This window comes from Lepus europaeus, chromosome 12 (genome assembly GCF_033115175.1).
Source record: "Lepus europaeus isolate LE1 chromosome 12, mLepTim1.pri, whole genome shotgun sequence".
Classification (NCBI taxonomy): Eukaryota; Metazoa; Chordata; class Mammalia; order Lagomorpha; family Leporidae; genus Lepus; species Lepus europaeus.
In genome coordinates this window covers 66672408-66692001 of record NC_084838.1, presented here as the reverse complement: position 1 = coordinate 66692001, position 19594 = coordinate 66672408, and the positions used below count along the sequence as shown (strand labels likewise).

Sequence of the window (19594 nt, the reverse complement as noted above, 5' to 3'; positions counted from 1 at the left end):
CCTGGCTCCTGGATGCAGTTCTGGCCGTTGCGGCCAATTGGGGAGTGAACCATCGGATGGAAGACCTCTCTCTCTGCTTCTCCTCTCTCTCTATGTAACTCTGACTTCCAAATGAATAAATATATTTTTTTAAAAATTACTCTTTCAATTTCTTTCAGATGAATTTATTTTTTCTTATCTTTATATTTTAATGTAGTTTTGCTATGGGATGTTCTAAAAGCTATCCTAGATATATAATTCCTAAGTAAAATATAAACAAATGACACACTGTATTTTTCTCTCCTGCCAAAAGCACTAAAACTATCATATTACAAATTATTATTTTGAAAGGTAATCCTAATTATGAATATCCAGTGCCTTTCAATTTAAATTCTAGTTTTCCATTTATTAACCTTATGGCCCAAGACAAGTTCCTGAATCTTCTACTTTTCTCTTTGATCCTAAACTTACTTAGTAACAAATGGAATAATTCCATGTTTAACTAACTACTCGAAATGTGAGAATTAATGCATGCAAAGTTCATAGCACAGTGCCTGGCATATATTAGTTGCTATAATGTTGTATTACATTTACTAAGTTATAACATGTTTCTATCCATTATCTAATCTAAACCTGTTATGAGCTTTAACTCCATCCCACAAAAAAATCATCACAGCACTCAGTTCACGAGAATGTGACCTAATGGATATAGTGTCATGGTAAATGTAATTTGTTAAGACTGGGTCATTAGGGTAGGCCCTAATCCACTATGACTGGTGTTCTTACAAAAAGGAAAATTTGGATACAGTCATGCTTATAGAGGGAGTGCCAGGCGAAGATGAAGGAAGAGATCAAATGATACTTCTACACTAGCTAACACACAGGGCTTTCACTTCCAAGAGAAGGTCTCACATGAAAAAAGGGCTCCTCTGGTCCCCTGCAGATTACAGATGGGACAACCAGGGATGCTCTAAGAAAATCATTTTTGCAGAAATATAATACAGGGAAAATTCTCTCCCCTCTAGAGTCAGAGCACTTACTGGGCAGGATGACACCAGGTCAAGTTGAGAGTCTTCCCTCTTCTTTCAATGGGGCACAAGTCCTTGTGCAAAAACCCCAGATGAATCTTATTCCTGAATAGGATCAGCACCTCCGCCCGACCCACCCAGTGATGTGAACCTGGGCTACTGCCCAAAGAGGACTGCTGAAAGCAGATCAGTGGATTCATTCTCATTTAAATGTCAGCCCTGCACTCTGGCCTTCTGCCCACCAAAGTTTCAAAGATCCTGCTTCCACTGCTTCTCCTGAGGCTTTTGTCACGCTACTGGGCTTTGAGGAGCTGGAAATTTTAGAGGAGCCCAGGACTGTCCTGCTAGCAGGTGGGACGCATCTGTAAAGGTGTTTGTTTATCTGAAAGCAGATAATGTGTGAAGCCAAAGCCCTGCTTGGTTGTTTAGTCTGAGGAAATGATGGGGCAGAGCAGAAAGAGAGGAAGAAAGGAGACTGGCCCTGGGTTTCTTCCACTGCACATCTTACAGGTGCTGGCGTGAGGATCTTGGGCCTGCTCAGGGTCTAGAGAAGTCCTGGCACAGGGGAGGAAGCACGTAGCAAACACCTGCAGAAGTCAGAAAGGAAGGAAGCTAGAAAGGGAGGAATGTCCCCAGGAACCTGGCCCTCCCATGCCACCACCTTTAGATTTAGTAGATGTGCAGGGAGAACTGAGAGCTGGCATGTCTAGGGGAAAGGTTCCATTCCACCCATCTCCAACAATGGGAAGCTGACAATCAGATAAGAACTGTAGTCATTCCCATCTCTACAAAACCCAGGTTTACTCCATGACTGAAAATGTCCCTTCATGTTTTAACAACATTTATGCAGCGCACTGACCTTGAAAAAAAAAATCCTGAGAAAATTAAGGTTATTGAAAAAAGAGAAACAAACCCTCAGAAATCAGATGATTCCTCAGGTTCAGGATTGGGACTGCTTGTGGGTGGCTTTTGGTGGCAGCTGAAAATGAGGGCTTTCTATTTATTAATTATTATCATTAATTTTTTTAATGTGTGAGCAACAGCAAAAAGTTGGACTTGCTCCGTACCTTTTGTTCTGCTTTTTAAGTGACCCCTGGAGAGAGTGCAGGAGAGCTGGTTGGGGTGTGGTCCCTGTGCCCAGCAGAAATGCAGGAAAACCATTAGTGTCAAAACGGACAGTGAACTGCAAATTACCTCCAGGGGACAGGTAGGGGTTTGCCAGACAGCTCCTGTGAGGGTTGTGGTGGGATATGCAAGGAACAACAAATATTGCCAACAAACCACCAGAAGCGAGGGGGAGGCATGGAAAATATTTTCCCTCATAGCCTTAGAAAGAAGCAACCTTAACAACACCTTGATTTTAGACTTGTAGGCCAAAGAACATTCCACCTATCATTTAAAGCACTTATTACATGGCATTTTGGTACAACATCCCTAGGAACAGATGTAACTACAAAACGCTGTAAGTTGGCTAGTATTACAGATGAGAGATCTCCAGTTGAGAAAGATGAAGTAACTCACCAAAGGCCACATAGTTATCCAATGGTAGCTTGCAATTCAGACCCTAGTTATGTTTCTCTAAGATTAGGGATTTTAAAAGCATCACAACTAAAAAATTAGAAAACTCAAATATAATTTCTTATAATTTTTCATGGTTATGGAGCTGCTGAAACATCATAAAAAAACCTAGCAATTGACTACTTTTAGTCAAGAAAAAATAGAACAACACTCACAGATTTCTACATTTTCCAATGAGAAGGCTTTATGGTAAAATTAGTTGAAAGTATTTTTCTAGATCTTAACAAACCAAATAAATAATGAGCACTAGAAATGCCAAGCAGGGAAGATACATGTATGTTTTTAGTATGATTGTGTTGAAATACATATTTTTATAGTTAGCATTCATATAGTGTGGAAATAGTAAATCTACAAACAAGCGTAGGAGAACCAAATGACAGTAAGAAAATAAAAGTCAGGTGAACTATAAATGTTTTCAGAGTTTTCTAAGCAGTGAGGACAAAAAGGTAAACCTATGGAGTCTGGGCATTCACAAAGCCCATGACATGAAAACAAGTCAGTGGTGCAGTGAAATACAAGTATGTACTAACTGTAATGGGTGCATCATCTAGCTCTGACACTCCAGAAAATTCACTAATTTATTGCTGGAATTAGCCATGAGTTACATCCATAGATTATAGATGTTGTCTCCAATAATACAGTTCTTAGGTAGACTCTCAGAATAAGCCAATGGCCTCATGCCCAAACACTCAGAGACTGATGCAAGTTTAAAAATGGCCAATACAAATAGCAGTCAAACAAGTAGTACTCAGATGTTCAAGGATAAACTATAACAGAATCTTGGTATTTCGTATTCCCACAAAGGCAAAACTGATCATTTTGAATCAAAGACCAAAGAAGTTTGACATCCCTTCATGAAAATAAAACCACTAGAAGGGCCAAGCTTGTCTTCAAAAAACAGTTTGGAATCTGCTCTAGCACCTAGGAAGATGAGTGAGTTGGGCCACACGTGGCTTTCCTTGTCTACTGGAGCCATACAAAGAGAAACAAAAATCAAATACATTCAGAATGTATTTATTTTTAAGCAAGTAACTTTCTGGCAAGTCAAAGCCATTTAAATACCCAAAGCTCTGTGACAAAGTTTTATTCCTAACTTTACTCTTAAACCCTGCAATCTTACAAAAATTAAATATTTGCAGGGGATTATGCTAACAGAGTCACTAGTATAAAGAAGTATAGTTTTTTTTTTTTCTGTTCTCAAAATAGTGTGAGGAGGAGGCATCCACACATCCTGTGCAGTAAAGTCTTCAAGTCATTTCTACAAATTACAAAAGAAAGGGTACTAATTGTTATTCTACTGCTGAAACTGTTAGTTTTTCAGATGCCCATTACCTCTTTGGTCTCTTATCATAATTTCTCACTTTGAAATCCTAAATCACAAAATTGAAAACCCATGAAAAGGCCCTTTGCCCTCTTAACCACCAACTCCTCCTTCCAGCCCTGTGTTCCAGGCTGAAGTAGACTTACCTCCCGTCTGAGTGATGACTTGTATGTCACTTGAGAGAGGACCATCTCCAATTGAGGTAAAAGCCAACACTTTGACAGAATATGTTTTCTGGGGCACAAGGTTGCCAATTGTGGTGATTTGGCTGTCAGCTACATTGTGTTTCATCCAGTTATTGACATGCTGAGTGGGATCCATTGTATAATATACTCTGTATCCTTGGATCTGTCCATTTGGCTCCTCAGGTTCCTTCCACTGTACCAAAATGGTGGTTGAACTCAACATGCGTGCTTGGACATCCCTCGGGGCACTGGACGGAGCTTGCTCTGAGGTCTGTGTTAGCACAGGCTCACTGGGAGGTCCTCGCCCAATGTTATTGACAGCAACAACCCTGAATTCATAATCTGAGTAGGGACTTAGTCCAGCAACACTGTAGCGTGTGGTCGCCACCCCATCAATTTCTTTGTAAGGTTCCTCAGAATTCTTAGGTTTATGCTGAATGATGTAGTAAGAGACTGGCTCAGGGTTCCCAGAGTCCCATGTCAGTGTAATGCTTGTAGCTGTGCTCTCAGTCACTACTGGTGTTCCTGGAGGTTTGGGTAAGGCTTGGGGGAGAAAAAGAAACAATGATCTTGGAAGGACTGATAAACTGCTATTGGGTCACAGCATTTCATATCTACTGGAGATTTCATCAGATGCCACTGTAGCCAACGAGTTTCTTAAATAGTCAAGGAGTGCGATAAAATACATAAATTCCATTTTACAACAATGTTCTGATACCAAACTTTTAGTCTTGTATTCAAATTCACTACTTATTTAAGTGACCCCGGATGAATTGCTTAACCTTGCTTGGATTTAATTTTCTCACATAAAAAATGAAAAAAAAAATGGTATTACTCAGGCTGTATCACACAGTTGACTGACTGTATTTCATGGGTTTGCTAATTGTGAGCTAGTCTAACAATGCTTTTAGAATACAGATGGGCATCTCAAAAAATTAGTTGCAATTACTATTATTATAGAAAAAATTTTGTCAATTAGCCCCTTTCTTCAAAAAATAAATAATCTAACCCTAAACCATTAAACGTTGATAAGAACAAAGTTTGGAATATACTGAAGTGCAATTAAATTGCTATAAAATAGTGTTCATATTCCTTTCCAGCAGTGAGATACAGGTAAAGTTGCTGAAATCTTATTAACAAATAACCTAAAGAATAATTTTAGGTAAAAAATATTTTTTTGACAGGCAGAGTGGATAGTGAGATGGTAAAAAATATTAATCATTTCAAATCAAATTTTTTCTTAAGGTGTAAAAATATTGAAGGAATTAAATTAATTCATATTCACAATCACTTTTAAAGTATTTTATTGTTATATGAAAATTTTAGACTCAACAACAGAAATAGCTACTTCACAACCATTTGCAATTAAATTGACCTAGATAATCAATGATTTTCTTACACTCAAAACAATTCAAAATGCTACTGATAAACAATACAAAGCGTCTACATTGATGGCCTCATATTTAAGTGCCTTAGTATGGACTAGTTCTGAAAGGCAAGGATAAAGTCATAGAAAGGGGATCCTATTTGCTGATTTTTACAGAAAAAACACAGAAGGTACCACTCACACAAATGGGCCTGTAGTATCCCTGGTTTCCTTGTCAATATAAACACAGAACATACATACATGCTAGAATGGCAGCTTTGAGAGCAAAACACTGTGCTTCTTACTTACTGCTATATTTCAATGCCTAGACCATTACCTACCACTGAGTAGGTTTTTAATGAGAATCACTAAGTTACTGACTAAATCAAAGAGTGAGAATCCATTCTCCTCACTTTCTCCAATCTGTTCTTTTCCTTTTGATTTATTTATCTATTGCCTTTAAGCTGTACCCTGATGTTTTATTTATTTTTGAGGTGGGAAGGGTAAGGAAGTAGCAAGCATCAGGAAAACAAAGATAAGAAGGTGAACAGGATCCCTGCTTTTGAATTCTTGAAGGTCTTCAGCTAACCTTCAAATATTTAAAGCTGAAATGGTTATTATGAAAAAAAAGTGATTCAATATTTGCATATTTCTCTAAGAACTATAGAATGACAATATTTGGCCAAGGGAATTTATTGAAAATAATAAAAAGACATTTGTTCAAATACTCTAGCCTGACATTTTTCAAGGCAATGGGTGATCCAGATTTCCCCGGGATGTCAAGGCAAATACAAACCCTGCTAATTAAAGTTCTGTTTACTGATATTTAGCTGACATTGTTAGTTTCATAAAATTACATTCATAGCACTGTATAGGTTTTCTGTCTGTAATACATTAATAAAACAAGTATGCTTTATATTTTAAGGATATGTGATTCAACACTGTTTTAAATAACTAGTAAGTACTGACAATGTGTACTTCTGTTCTTGGGTGACATTACTGGTTTCATATGGCATTTGATATATATAAGCTAGGTTGTAGATACAACACCAAGTACTACATGTGTGCTCCATATTATTAAGATCATATCACTTATATTAAAAAAGAGAGGATAATTTGTGTTCATTTTTCAACACTTCTAGACATTTGTAGAAACTTGATAACAAAACAAAACAAAACAAAACAAAAGGGCCGGCGCCGTGGCTTAACAGGCTAATCCTCCGCCTTGCGGCGCCGGCACACCGGGTTCTAGTCCCGGTTGGGGCGCCAGATTCTATTCCGGTTGCCCCTCTTCCAGGCCAGCTCTCTGCTACGACCCGGGAAGGCAGTGGAGGATGGCCCAAGTCCTTGGGCCCTGTACCCGCATGGGAGACCAGGAGAGGCACCTGGCTCCTGGCTTCGGATCAGCGAGATGCACCATCCACAGTGGCCATTGGAGGGTGAACCAATGGCAAAAAGGAAGACCTTTCTCTCTTTCTTTCACTATCCATTCTGCCTGTCAAAAAAAAAAAAAAAAAAAAAAAAGAAGAACCTAGTGCCTAGACAAGTGTATATAATACCAAAGAAATGATCAAAGAAACGATCAGGATATATCTGTTGGAAGCAATGAATGATGAATTGAATTATTTTAGAATTCTGAGGATAGACATTCTAGGCACATTAGTCAGGTAGCTTGAGTATACCCAGATCCCCCAAAGCATAACCCCTTGAGCTTACCTTTGACAGTGATCTGTGCTATTGCTTCAATGACACCCAGTGTAGACATAGCAACACAGGTATAATTTGCTGACTGTCTTACATCATTCAGTTCTAGGACATTTCTTCCTATTGGCATATCATCTTCAGGTGTCAGATCTTCTGCCCCCAACATCCACTTCACATAAGGCATTGGTGACCCCACGGCCACACAGGTGATATTAACACTTCCACCTGGCATGATTTCATGATTAGTGGGTGGGATAGAGAATCTTGGTGGGACACGGCGAACTGGAACAAAACACAAAGGAAGATGATAACATATACAAGCCAAGGAAAAGGTGGCTTGTTAAACACATGACATGCACTGTACAGAAACAATTAAACAACTGAAACATATTGTGGATTGTCCAAAAACAAAACATGAAGAAAAACTGTGGATAATACAGACCATACAAGTATGGTGTGTGTATACACAGAAGAATTTTTTTGGTTTAGTAGTTTGTATCTTAGACACATTCATACAAAAGTTGATTCAGACCTACAAGGGCCCCACAAAAAAACTATCTACAAACTAACAATACACAAACATCATGCAGAAGATAAACACAAAAACATATACATGTATGCATATAGCAATGATTCTATGCATGCATGTATATGCAGAAAAGGGGGCTGGAAAGTCACCAGCATGTTTAAATTGAGTATATAAACCAAGTTCAGTGCTGTGCACTTCCAGCTGATGTGAATGTATGTGTGATACCACACTATCACATCTCAGCCCTGTAAAACACCACCTAGAGTATACTGAAAGTGCAATTTATTTGCTTTCAGGTTCAGAGTGGATGCAGCCTCAAGACCTCACACTAACACTGGAACAATACAGAAACATACACACATATTGATTTACAGTCACAGTGGAAGAAACAGGCCAACACCAGTAGAGATACTGGATTGGGTCATGCAAACCATGCACAAGATGGAATCTCAAGGCCCGTGCTAAGGATTATGGGGCAATGGCTGGAATCTAAAATAATAACAGCAGAAGGAATAATGAGGACATAGAACTAAACACAAAGGTGGGAGATAAGGTACAGTGCTTGGGACAAGGGTTTAGGGGATGACAGGGCTGAAAGTTGGAAGATATTAGATTAAGTGGAGCTGGTAGAGAAAGGATTGCAAATTTCAGAAGGGAGCTGGGTACTGCACACTCAGGATTCCATTCAGTTCACATCTAAGGCAGAACAACATAAATGACAACAAAATCAAATACAAGGCTTTTTATGCCCACATTCAAACTGAAGGACATCAGTTCTAAAACACACAGTGGGACAGGACATTAAGAGAAGAGATCATATTAAAGCAAAATAACACAGAAGAAATTACCAAGCGATTACAGTTCAGTGTTCCTGCTTCAGATAATCTGCAGGTTTATGTGTGTTTACATACACATGTCTTGAATACGGTACAATGAAAGAGTGAGAGATCAATGGGATTCATCTTGGGCTTTTATTGGCAAAACATTACACCATGAGAATTTTAGATAAAGAGGGTAATCTTTTAGGAACAAACCTTTGATACAGATCATAAACTGATTTTAAAACTATAAATATACTGAAAAGCAAACAACTTCATAACCCGAAGAAGATAAGTAAGTAACTCTATCTGAAAACTTTTTGGCTGCACTTAAGATTGAGTTAAACCTCTGTTGATTTGAGAGGGCTCACTGCAATGGCCTCGTGGGTGAATGACAGTTACAGGAGAAGAAGAGAGAGCTAAGCATGCCTCCTGCAGCCAATTCACAGAGGTTACACAAAGCAAGCAGGAGCCAGTGTAGACTCTGAGGTGTTGAAGAACATGTCAAGAAAAATGGAGGAGAGTTTAGTCTTCATGCTTGGAATTAGGGGAACAATTATAAAAAGTCATTCTATGGGCAGCAGGCATCTTTTATAAGACAGAAATTAAAGGTGGGGTGGGAGACGGGAAGAGTGGAGCAGGAGGAAAGCAGGAACACTGACCAAGTTCACTGGACCTTAGAGAGTTAAGTGTTACCAGTTACCATGCACCCAGCTACATTCTCTCCCATCATGCACCACAGTGAGACGTCACCAGCAAGCACTGGAAGCCATGGCCAGAGCATTCTCTGCTAAAACATACCATTAACCAAAAGAAGACCACAATGCAGCTACATTCATTTCATTTGTATTCTTTGTTATTGGTTTAAGTAATAGTTTTGTAAGGTGGGTAAAAAGTAAAAAACACACCAACCTTCTCGCAGCTCTGAGGGATGTAGGGGGTTTGATGCAGAACACAATGAAATGAGGAAAGGAGAAAAACAAGGGAAACACAGAGAGAGTAAAAAGGCCATATCAAGGCTTTCAACTGCTACTTGAACATTTTATTTAATCTAATTAACCTTCCTGCCTCACTTGAAAAATTAGCAATACCTCGCGGACTAACACGGTATTAGAAACAATAGCTAGCATCATTTTGAAATTTTCCATGGAAGAAGGTACACATGCCTCATGCAGCAAAGGAGGACACCATTGTGAGAAATGGGATCCAGGGGTTTTCAAAGAATTAAGGAAAGAAACCATGTTTGTCCTTCTGCCCCCTCCCCCCACCCCCTCCCTCCAGTCTCCATAGAATGTAAAAAGGAAAATCATCCCCCCAGGGGGAAAAACTATTTCTAACCAAAATTTCAAAATCAAGCTAGATATTTTCTTAAGGGAAGCCCATCCTATTGCAACCTAATGCCCTCATGGTCTTTTATGTATCCCCACCCCCACCCACACCTTTCGTGGTTATTCAGAGACAAGGAGACCAGGAATAAGCATGTGTCCAATGGACGAAACACTACAGGAACCCGTTTTGAGAACTCCCGCAGAAGTACTTCTGTCTGGTTGAAATGAAAGGTGCTGCCATTCAGAGACTCAAAATATAATCATTTCTATTACTTTAAGAGAAAATATGAATGTATCCTAATAAATCATTTTGGTTCTAAGGACAACTAATATTTTTATAAATACAGTGTTCCATGGCTATGAAAAGATTAAAGTTTTCAGTAAGTCAATAATTTAAACAACGAAATGTTGCATATAGGTGCATGCATATGTATATAAGTATATGCATATATATAATATTGTATTATGAAATTAAGAAAATATCAAAAGATGCAGGAAAAGACAATTATGCTAACTGAATTTAGCACCCATTTTTTTAAACAGTGGTTTTATCCTTATAGCTTGGCAGCCGTGGTCATAAAGACACAAATACCTTTATGCTTAAGAGTTGCACAGAAAACTTGTTAGTAGCACACTGAGAAATTATTTCAGGGTTTGGTAAGAGAGCAGAAGAGGAACAACAGAAAAAAAGAAAAAGGAAAACCTCCAACAAATGCAAAGCACAGTTCAATCAATGCAGTAAAAGGAGAAATCAAAATGTGCAAATGCAATTATACTTACAAACTTCAGCCTCGGGACAGAAATGGTATATTTAAATATTTAAATTCTATATTTATTAAATGTTTCATCTACAATGGCTATCATCAAATCATTATTTTCAATACTGACATAACATGGACCCTATGGGTATCTTAACTCCCCCTGAGCCTGAATGAAGAAGCCATGCCAGGGCTGAGTCATTCCTACCTCTGACATATAAATTGGCAGGGGCAGAATAGCGAGTGCCCGCGCTGTTGGTGGCAACACACTCATATTTTCCTTGGTCAGATTCTTCACTCTGTTCGATCTGAAGGGCTCCTGTATGGATATAAAATATATTGCCAAAGAGATGGTCAGAGGAGGCTTTTTCAGTTCAGGAAGCAAAACCTCTTTAACAATATGAAAAGCCCTGCAAAGCGAAGGTCCGCTCAGCGTCGACTCAATCTCTCGCTAAGGTGCACAGACAGAAAATGATGCGATGAGAAAAACATATAGAGATTATTTATTTTTACATCATCAATGCTAGCATAAGAAAGCAATATTTCTTTTTCCCAAGCAAGACTTCTAGTCATAATTAACACTCTTATTTCCTAGACTAATAAAATGAAGATGGGTGAGACTGCTTCAAGGAAGTATGGCTTTTAAATAAAACAAAAGATTAATTTTTTTGTTTTGTTTTGTTCCATTTTGATATCAAAAGTGGCGCAAAAGATAGGTATGCTCAAAAAAAACCAGGCTGGGTTTTCAAGAAAGTCTTCTGCTGAAGAAAGCCAAAAATACGCAGCGAGTACAAAAAGGCTGCACAAAGCAAAAAATTAAAATTAGTCATTATCAATTATCAAAATATTACTGAAAGAAACAAAACTCCCTTAAGACATGCAGATTTTTAAGAAAAGAAAGACAGTTTGTCACGACTTACAATCATTTGTTAACATTTGCTGAAAAACAAAGAGCAGTTGAATTAGAAGGTTTTAAAAAAGTTAAAAAGCACGGCCTATGCCAGCCAGGAAGAGCCAACCAACCACTGCTTGAGGACCTCAAGTCGGATCCCCTAAGACACCCATCAAAATCCACCAGTGGGATTAGCAGTGTGGTGTCACAAAACCCCAAGAAAAATACAAAACAAGAATTACAAAAGCAATGAACATTGAGTCAAAGGATGAAAAACCAGCAATACCACATACCACCAAGAATACTGAGCACCTTTCGTTTCCATGGCCGGAAGGACAGAAGATCCAAAAATCCCGAGACGAGTTATCCAAGAAAAAAAGAAGTGGGGAAAAAAGCATTGCTGTCAGATCGCAGGCGAGTGGGATCAGGTGGAAAGGGGAGTCATTCTTTGACTTTTAAGACATTAAGAGAAAAAAGCATTGAAGAACAAAAGCAAAAACCTTTTGAAAGATAAAGACAAAAAGCAGCTGGTCCAGGCTGTCCCCTGCATGTCTGCCACTGTTCTCCGGACCACCTTGGCTTTGGTCCGGAACAAGAACAGCTAAGGAAGAAAAAAATGATCTTTTTTTTTCTCCAGTTGGACAAAAAAAAAGAAAAAGAAGAAAAAACAAAAAGAGAAAAAGGAAAAAGGAAGAAGAAGAAAAGAAAAAAAGAGGGACAGATGGTACGCTGTGACTGGTCTGTGGTCCAGAGACCTGGATATGCTTTCTTTGAAGCATATCACAAGTGAAATAATCATTTTCGTAAAGAAAGAAATGAACAAAACAAAGAGGAAAAGGAAAAGAAAAGGAAAGTTCACAATATGAGAGTCACTAATCATAACCAAACAGTACAAAGGAAAAAAAAATCAAGTTGATGGACATTACTGGAATGGTTTTGAAAACAGGACAAAGATGGGAGGGATGAAAGGACAGAAAGAATGAGTCAGATCATTCTGTGAACGTTAGTTCAGCACTCTTACCTCTTATTGGTGTACCACCTGGGTGGATAATATGAATGCAAATAAGATTAGAAAGAAGAAGCATTAGTACGAGAAGGAGGAGGCTAGGGCTGGGGAGAAGAATTAAATTAGATTTACAGAATTAAATAAGGTCTTAAAAGAAACTTGAATTACTATACTGGCAAAACAGGAATATATTAGATTGTATTATTAGATCATAAAAGCAAGTTGCATTATACCACAGAGGGCAAAGACCACAACAGGCAGCATTGCCTTTCTCAGAGAAGCAACTGAGTTCTTAGGACTGGGGTCACATAGGGTTAGAATGCTAACTTATAGGCCTCACATCCTTTAATAAAAAAGAACTACACAATACTTCTTAAAGACATCGTTTAGGAAAATACTGGCTAATCTATTTAAGTATATATATAGATATGCATATATATATACTGTTATAGGAAATACTAAATGCTAACTAGAAATAAACACTGTTGACTTTCTGTGCTACATTTGTGTGATAGAACATGTGTACTATCTTATTTCTCTACACAGTGTTCTTACGATAACAGTTCTGTGGAGGTGTGCGTGTGCGCCACTATAGAAATCTGGTGTCTACACTGACAGTTAGTAAAATGCATGCCATGCATTTTATTAATAATAATAGTAATAATATTCTGAATATGGAAATTAGTGGGGGTGAAGTGCGCTTCAGAACTAAGCACTTACCAATAGATTCTGGAGATTTAAATACGGAGAGAAGAAAGACAGCATAAAAATATTATTATATTCCTTATAATTTGGTACAAATTTTTCAGAGTTAAAGCTTTATATACTAAATCATCTATGTTACATGTGAATAATTAATTCTTTATTTACAATAACAGAATGCTAATCTACACAGTTCTGCTGACAACAAGCAAAAGAGGCAGTTAACAAGACGCTTTAACATCACAGGACAGGTCAAAAGCTGAGAACTCTGGGAAGACAGGCAGTTAAACAACTTAGAATTCTAGAGCAATATTACTACCAATGTCAAAACAAACAGCTTATTAGTATAAGTCCCTGTGAAATTACCTAGGGACAGAATCTAAAACTTACGAAATCGAGAATTATCTCTACTTTTAATCTAAAGAGAGCAAAGGAATAAGCTTGGGATGGGGAGGGGAGAGGGAGAAGGGGGTGAAGAGAAAGAGAGAACAGCGAAAGCTGGAGTCTACACCAAAAGCAGACTTCTGTAGATCCAGTCACCGGAGGGCTCAAAAACCTTCAGTGTGGGCGCACACTACTGTGGCTAATGTGCAGAAAATGCTCACTCACCATGGTACTGTAAGAGGATTAATAAAAATCCCCTCCTCTCACTGGTACTTCGTAAAGGACTTCTTGAAAAATACATAGGGTTACTCATAAGATAATACTTCTATGTTTTATGTATTAGTGAAAAGAAAGCAGATGTGCCCAAACTTACTAAACTTTGGTACTCTGATGAGCTCAAATGTAGAAAAGACAGTAGAAAATACACTTTAATAAAACTGAATCATTTTGGTGTTTAATATGAACATTTTGCTTTTTAATGGGATATAACCATTGGAACTCCTTGCAAGTCTGAATGAAGTCCAATGTTGAAATAAATTTGTTTCAAAAGAAAACAGAGAAAGAAGAAAGAAAGAGGAGAAAATGGATCCATCAAATACTGCAGAAAAGCAGTAAATAAAAAATTATTGAAAATACAGTCACAGCAGTGAGTGATGTGGATTAAACAGAAGCTGCAACACACAAAGAATAGAAGGAAACAGGTTATGACATCACAGACGGGGACAACACATTAAATAACAAAGAGAGAAAAGAGAGAGAAAAATCAATATCTAAAAATAAGGAATAAATAAAATGTAAGTAAAAATAATAAAGAGAGAGAAAGATTAAACAAAATTCTCTAAGAGTTACTGGAAACGTAACAAGACCCTACCTGATCGTAACTGCTTAATACGACCGTTGTTGTTGCTTGTGTCGACAGGTAAGAAATCTTTAAACCAAGTGATTTCTGGATCCGGATTGCCACTGGCAGCACAAAGCATGGTGGCAGTGCGTGTACGCTCTACCACCTTCAACTGTGGGCCCATGTCAATGGTTGGGAAGCCCCTGGGAATTTGATCCTCTGCAAGACAAAAGGTAACACAAATATTACGTTAACAAGTCAGATGCCCAAAATCCAAGAGATACTGCCCTGCACCTCATCTAGCATCTGTTAAGAGTCTAACATGAACCAGGCACCACTCACCATTGCAGTTATCAGATTAGGATACAAATGTAAGACCAGAGAGCAAACAGTCTGTATAGGAGGCCAAGAGACCTTCACCCCAGCTCAGTGGTAAAGACGATGATTAGGGGATGTATCAAGTTCTCTAAGGGCACAGCAGGAGAACGATCAGTTTTTGTGCCTGAGGAGGTCAGTCAGCACCAGGAGGAAGCTCTGACTTGAAACAGACCATCAGGAATACGTTAAGCTGGCCAAGTTGTGAACAGGAAAAGGAAGATTTTAGAAAAGTGGGAATGCCACAAGTATAGGTATTAACACGGGAAGGTTTCCAATGCAGGAAAAGCATGGGATCCAATAATGTTTGACTGCACACGTAGCAAGCAGACAGGTTGCTATTCACATCTGAGGCTAATATGTTTGCCTTATATCTTTTATTTTTATTTATTTTATTTTTTGACAGGCAGAGTGGACAGTGAGAGAGAGAGAGAGACAAAGAGAAAGGTCTTTCTTTTGCCCTTGGTTCACCCTCCAATGGCCGGTGCACCGCACTGATCCGAAGCCAGGAGCCAGGTGCTTCTCCTGCTCTCCCATGGGGTGCAGGGCCCAAGGACTTGGGCCATCCTCCACTGCACTCCCGGGCCACAGCAGGGAGCTGGTCTGGAAGAGGGACAACTGGGACAGAATCCGGTGCCCCGACCGGGACTAGAACCCAGTGTGCCGGCGCCGCAGGCAGAGGATTAGCCTAGTGAGCCGCTGTGCCGGCCTGTCTTATATCTTTTAAGCAAAATTACATACAATCTGCTCTATATATCCATGGGTTCTGCACTCATGGATCAAAACTATTAGCACTGTGAACTGATACTATTCTAAAAAGTGCAGGATGGCTTGCTCCACAGCTCACTAGGCTAATCCTCCGCCTGCAGCACTGGCACACCGGGTTCTAGTCCCAGTTGGGGTGCCAGATTCTTTCCCCTTGCTCCTCTTCCAGTCTAGCTCTCTGCTGTAGCCTGGGAGTGCAGTGGAGGATGGCCCAAGTGCTTGGGCCCTGCACCCGCATGGGAGACCAGAACGAAGCACCTGGCTCCTGGCTTCGGAATGACGCAGCGTGCTGGCCGTAGCGGCCATTTTGGGGGTGAACCAACGGAAGGAAGACCTTTCTCTCTGTCTCTCTCTCTAACTCTGCCTGTCAAAAAAATAAATAAATAACAGTACAAGCACACTGCGCATGTGCAGACATTTTTACATATCATCATTTCCTAAACAATGTCATATAATTAAAAGCACATTTCAGAAAGTTCATAGGGAAGTGGGATTAAAATATGCTTGATTGGGGGTAACTTATTTTTTAAATCTCTGCATAGTTTTTCTGTAATATCTATTTTCATGAATTTCTGAAGACCCTTCATAGTTATATATCATTTATATTTTGTATTGGGTAGTAGAAGTAATCTAGAGATATTTTAAAAATACAGGAGGATGTGCACAACTTATGTACAAATACCCCACCATTTTATATAAAGGACTTGGGCTTCTACAGATTTTGGGATCCATGGGGAATGAAGAAGTTCCTAAAAAAAATACCCTGTGGATATCCAGATATATTTGTATATATTTTTCATGCAAGTTTCAACCCAAATGAATTCCTTTAAAGGGAGTTTCAATTAATCAGAGAACTGTCTCAGAGCACTTTTAAAGAATGGCAGAAGCAGCACCTTGTTATAGAAAAGTATGTGTTCCTAAGGGTAAAAGAGTGTTTTCCTCCATCACAAAGATTTAAAATACCATTTCCTGTAATTAGAATATTGAAATTCCTGAATTTTGAACCAGCAGTTCATCTTGAATTCACTTCTCCTTACCCATATCAATGCTCTTCCAAATCTCAAATCTTGAGAATCTGAAGTTTATTCCAGTCCTCTAATGACCTACACTGCTAGCTCTTCCAGCCAGGATTAGAAAGGCACATTCTATCCAAGCTTTGAAAAATTCTAGTTAGATGGGTGATAATGATCCAAAGTAGAAATTTTTTGAAGATCATTCTAAAACATTTTGACTTTAAAGGTTTATTTATTTGAAAGGCAGAGTTACAAAGAGGAAAAGAGAGAGAGAGAGGGAAGGAGGGAGGGGGAGAGGGAGGAGGAGGCGGAGTTGGAGGGGGAAGAGAAGGGGGACAGGAGAGAGAATATCTTCCTTCTACTAGTTCACTCCCCAAATGGCCAGGAGCAAGGAGTTTCATCTGGGTCTTCCACATTGGTACAGGGGCCCAAGTATTTGAGCCATCTTCTGCTGCTTTCCAAGGCATATTAGCAGGGAGCTGGATCAGAAGTGGAGTGGCCAGGACTCAAACCAGAGCCCATATGGGACGCTGACACTACACGCAGTGGGTTTACCTGCTATGCCACAGAGCTGGCCTCCATTTGGGTTTTTTAAAAGATTTATTAATTGGCCGGCGCCGTGGCTCAATAGGCTAATCCTCCACCTTGCGGCGCCGGCACACTGGGTTCTAGTCCCGGTCGGGGCGCCGGATTCTGTCCCGGTTGCCCCTCTTCCAGGCCAGCTCTCTGCTGTGGCCAGGGAGTGCAGTGGAGGATGGCCCAAGTGCTTGGGCCCTGCACCCCATGGGAGAGCAGGAGAAGCACCTGGCTCCTGCCATTGGATCAGCGCGGTGCGCCGGCCGCAGTGCGCCAGCCGCAGCGGCCATTGGAGGGCGAACCAACAGCAAAGGAAGACCTTTCTCTCTGTCTCTCTCTCTCACTGTCCACTCTGCCTGTCAAAAGAAAAAATTAATTCATTTATTTGAAAGGCAAAGTGACAGAGAGAGACAGTCGGAGAGACAGACAAAGAGTTATCTTTCATTCTGTAGTTCATTCCTCAAAGACCTGCAACAGCCAGGGCTATGCTAGGCTAAAGGCAGGAACCCAGAATTCCATTCTTGTCTCCCACATGGGTGGAAGAGATCAAAGTACCTGGGATATCATATGCTCCTTTCCTAGTTGCATTAGCAGGAAGCTGGATTGGAAGTGGAACTGCTGAGTCTGAAACCGACACTCCAATATGGGTTGTTGGTGTCACAAGCTGCAGCTTAAACCTGTGTGCCACAACACTGACACTGAAATATTTTGACTTCAATTAGAGCCTGATGCTAATTTAACGAATGCCTCCTCCTCTTGACTACTAATGAATTTTCATGATCCGCCAATTTAAAAATATCTCAAAAGCATAACCAGTAAGATATGTTGTCTAGTTTCTCTTTGGATGGCTCCTACAAACTCTGATATTGCCCATGCATGCATAGTTGATCCTATACACTTAATAAGGCTAGGTAAAAATTTCTAATGAAGAAGTTCCATTTGGAAACCTTCATTGGCCATCAAATCTATGATCTTCAGGTCCCCCTCTGTAGTCTAGGGGGTAAACTGAATCTTGGCTAGCAAAGTCCTTTTAAACTAAATCCCATTTTTCCCAGTCTCTTGTGGATCATGTCCTCACTAGGAAATTTTTCTTCTGCTTACTTCAGTGTTCTCCAAACTAATCATGTATGTGGAGTACTCTTTGTCTCTAGGAAACAAACCAGTCAAAATCACCTTTTTTGGAAGGATTTCCCTGTCTCAAACAGACTTAATCTTTTCCTTCTCAGATCAATCATAGCAGTAGGTACCAGTTCATCTCCCTATACTACGTGTTCCTCCAAGGCTCTGTTATGTTCACATTCCACACAATCACACTAGTTTGAATTTCCAGATTTTAAAATATACTCCCAAGCCTAAGTATGAATATATTCCAATGATCAGAGAAAAATTTCTCCTACTACACAGAACTTTGGTAGAAAGGTAACCAGTGGAATAGTTAAGTACTAGAGAAATCTTGAATGTGAATAATGAAAGAACATCAAGATACTATGAAGAACAAAGTTTCCAAGAAAGGGTGAGTTCAGTGAACAGGTTGAGGTTACTGTAAGAGAAAAATGGTGTTCTAATAAGGAAGTGTTGACTATGGCTCTCCCAGGAGTAAAGTGGAGAGAAACAGTCTGTGAGACAACAACAGATGTTTTGGAAAATTGGGTGTGACACCTGGATTCATTAGAGGATGTTTTTTTGTGACATGGGGTAGTTGCAGCCAGAGACTAATAATTTAAAAAAAAAATTAACTTCAAAGAGATATAGTTCACTTAAGTTGAAAGATGTATCTCTTGAAGAAGCAGTAAGATGCTCCGTTTATATGAACATTTATAAATCCTCAACCAAGAAGAGGACTATAATCTGTTCAGTGTCAGGCACAGGGTTAAGAATGGAATTTGAAGATGATTTTTGAAGGTTCCAAGGGAAAGTTAAATATAAAAAAAAATGAGATGAGGAGTAGTTTGCAAATTATGCTATCACAATTTTAATAATCTATTCCACTTGAAATTTATCAGGCTGTAGTTTATATGTTTTAAGTTTTGCCAATATATTTATACCTTCAAAATGGTTCCATTGTTGTTTGAAAAAAAAATACAAGAGAACAGAAAGATCAATAGCTGCTGTACCTCACATATTATTAAACATTTTACTTGACAGCTATTGACAAAAATGCTGCAAAGAATAAAAATAATTTACCTTAAGTGATCCAAAGTCAACTGCATAGCCTTTGTCCTGCAGAACAAATTTCTGAAAAAGCTGTTGGATTTCATTGTTGTTCTTTTCCATTTTTAAAGAAACCAACTTATGGAGCCAGTGTTCTTGCATGGCATATTAAGCCACCAACTCTGATGCCAGCATCTCATATCAGAGTGCCAGTTCAAATCCTGGCTGTTCCACTTCCAATCCAGCTCCCTGCTAATGCTCCTGGGAAAGCAGCAGAAGATGGCCCAAGTATTCT

At 39.3% G+C, this 19594-nt stretch overlaps 1 protein-coding gene across 1 annotated transcript in view; it reads right to left on the bottom strand.

The window, feature by feature from the left end:
- Positions 1–19594, bottom strand: part of PTPRD (protein tyrosine phosphatase receptor type D) — a 428560-nt gene that overhangs the window by 184872 nt on the left and 224094 nt on the right. Inside the window, exons 4-7 of the mRNA XM_062208263.1 lie at positions 14450–14638; positions 10803–10913; positions 7174–7443; positions 4053–4634 (exon numbers count right to left, since the gene is read on the bottom strand). Coding sequence (XP_062064247.1) covers positions 4053–4634; positions 7174–7443; positions 10803–10913; positions 14450–14638 — 1152 coding nt within the window. The remainder of the gene's footprint in view (positions 1–4052; positions 4635–7173; positions 7444–10802; positions 10914–14449; positions 14639–19594) is intronic.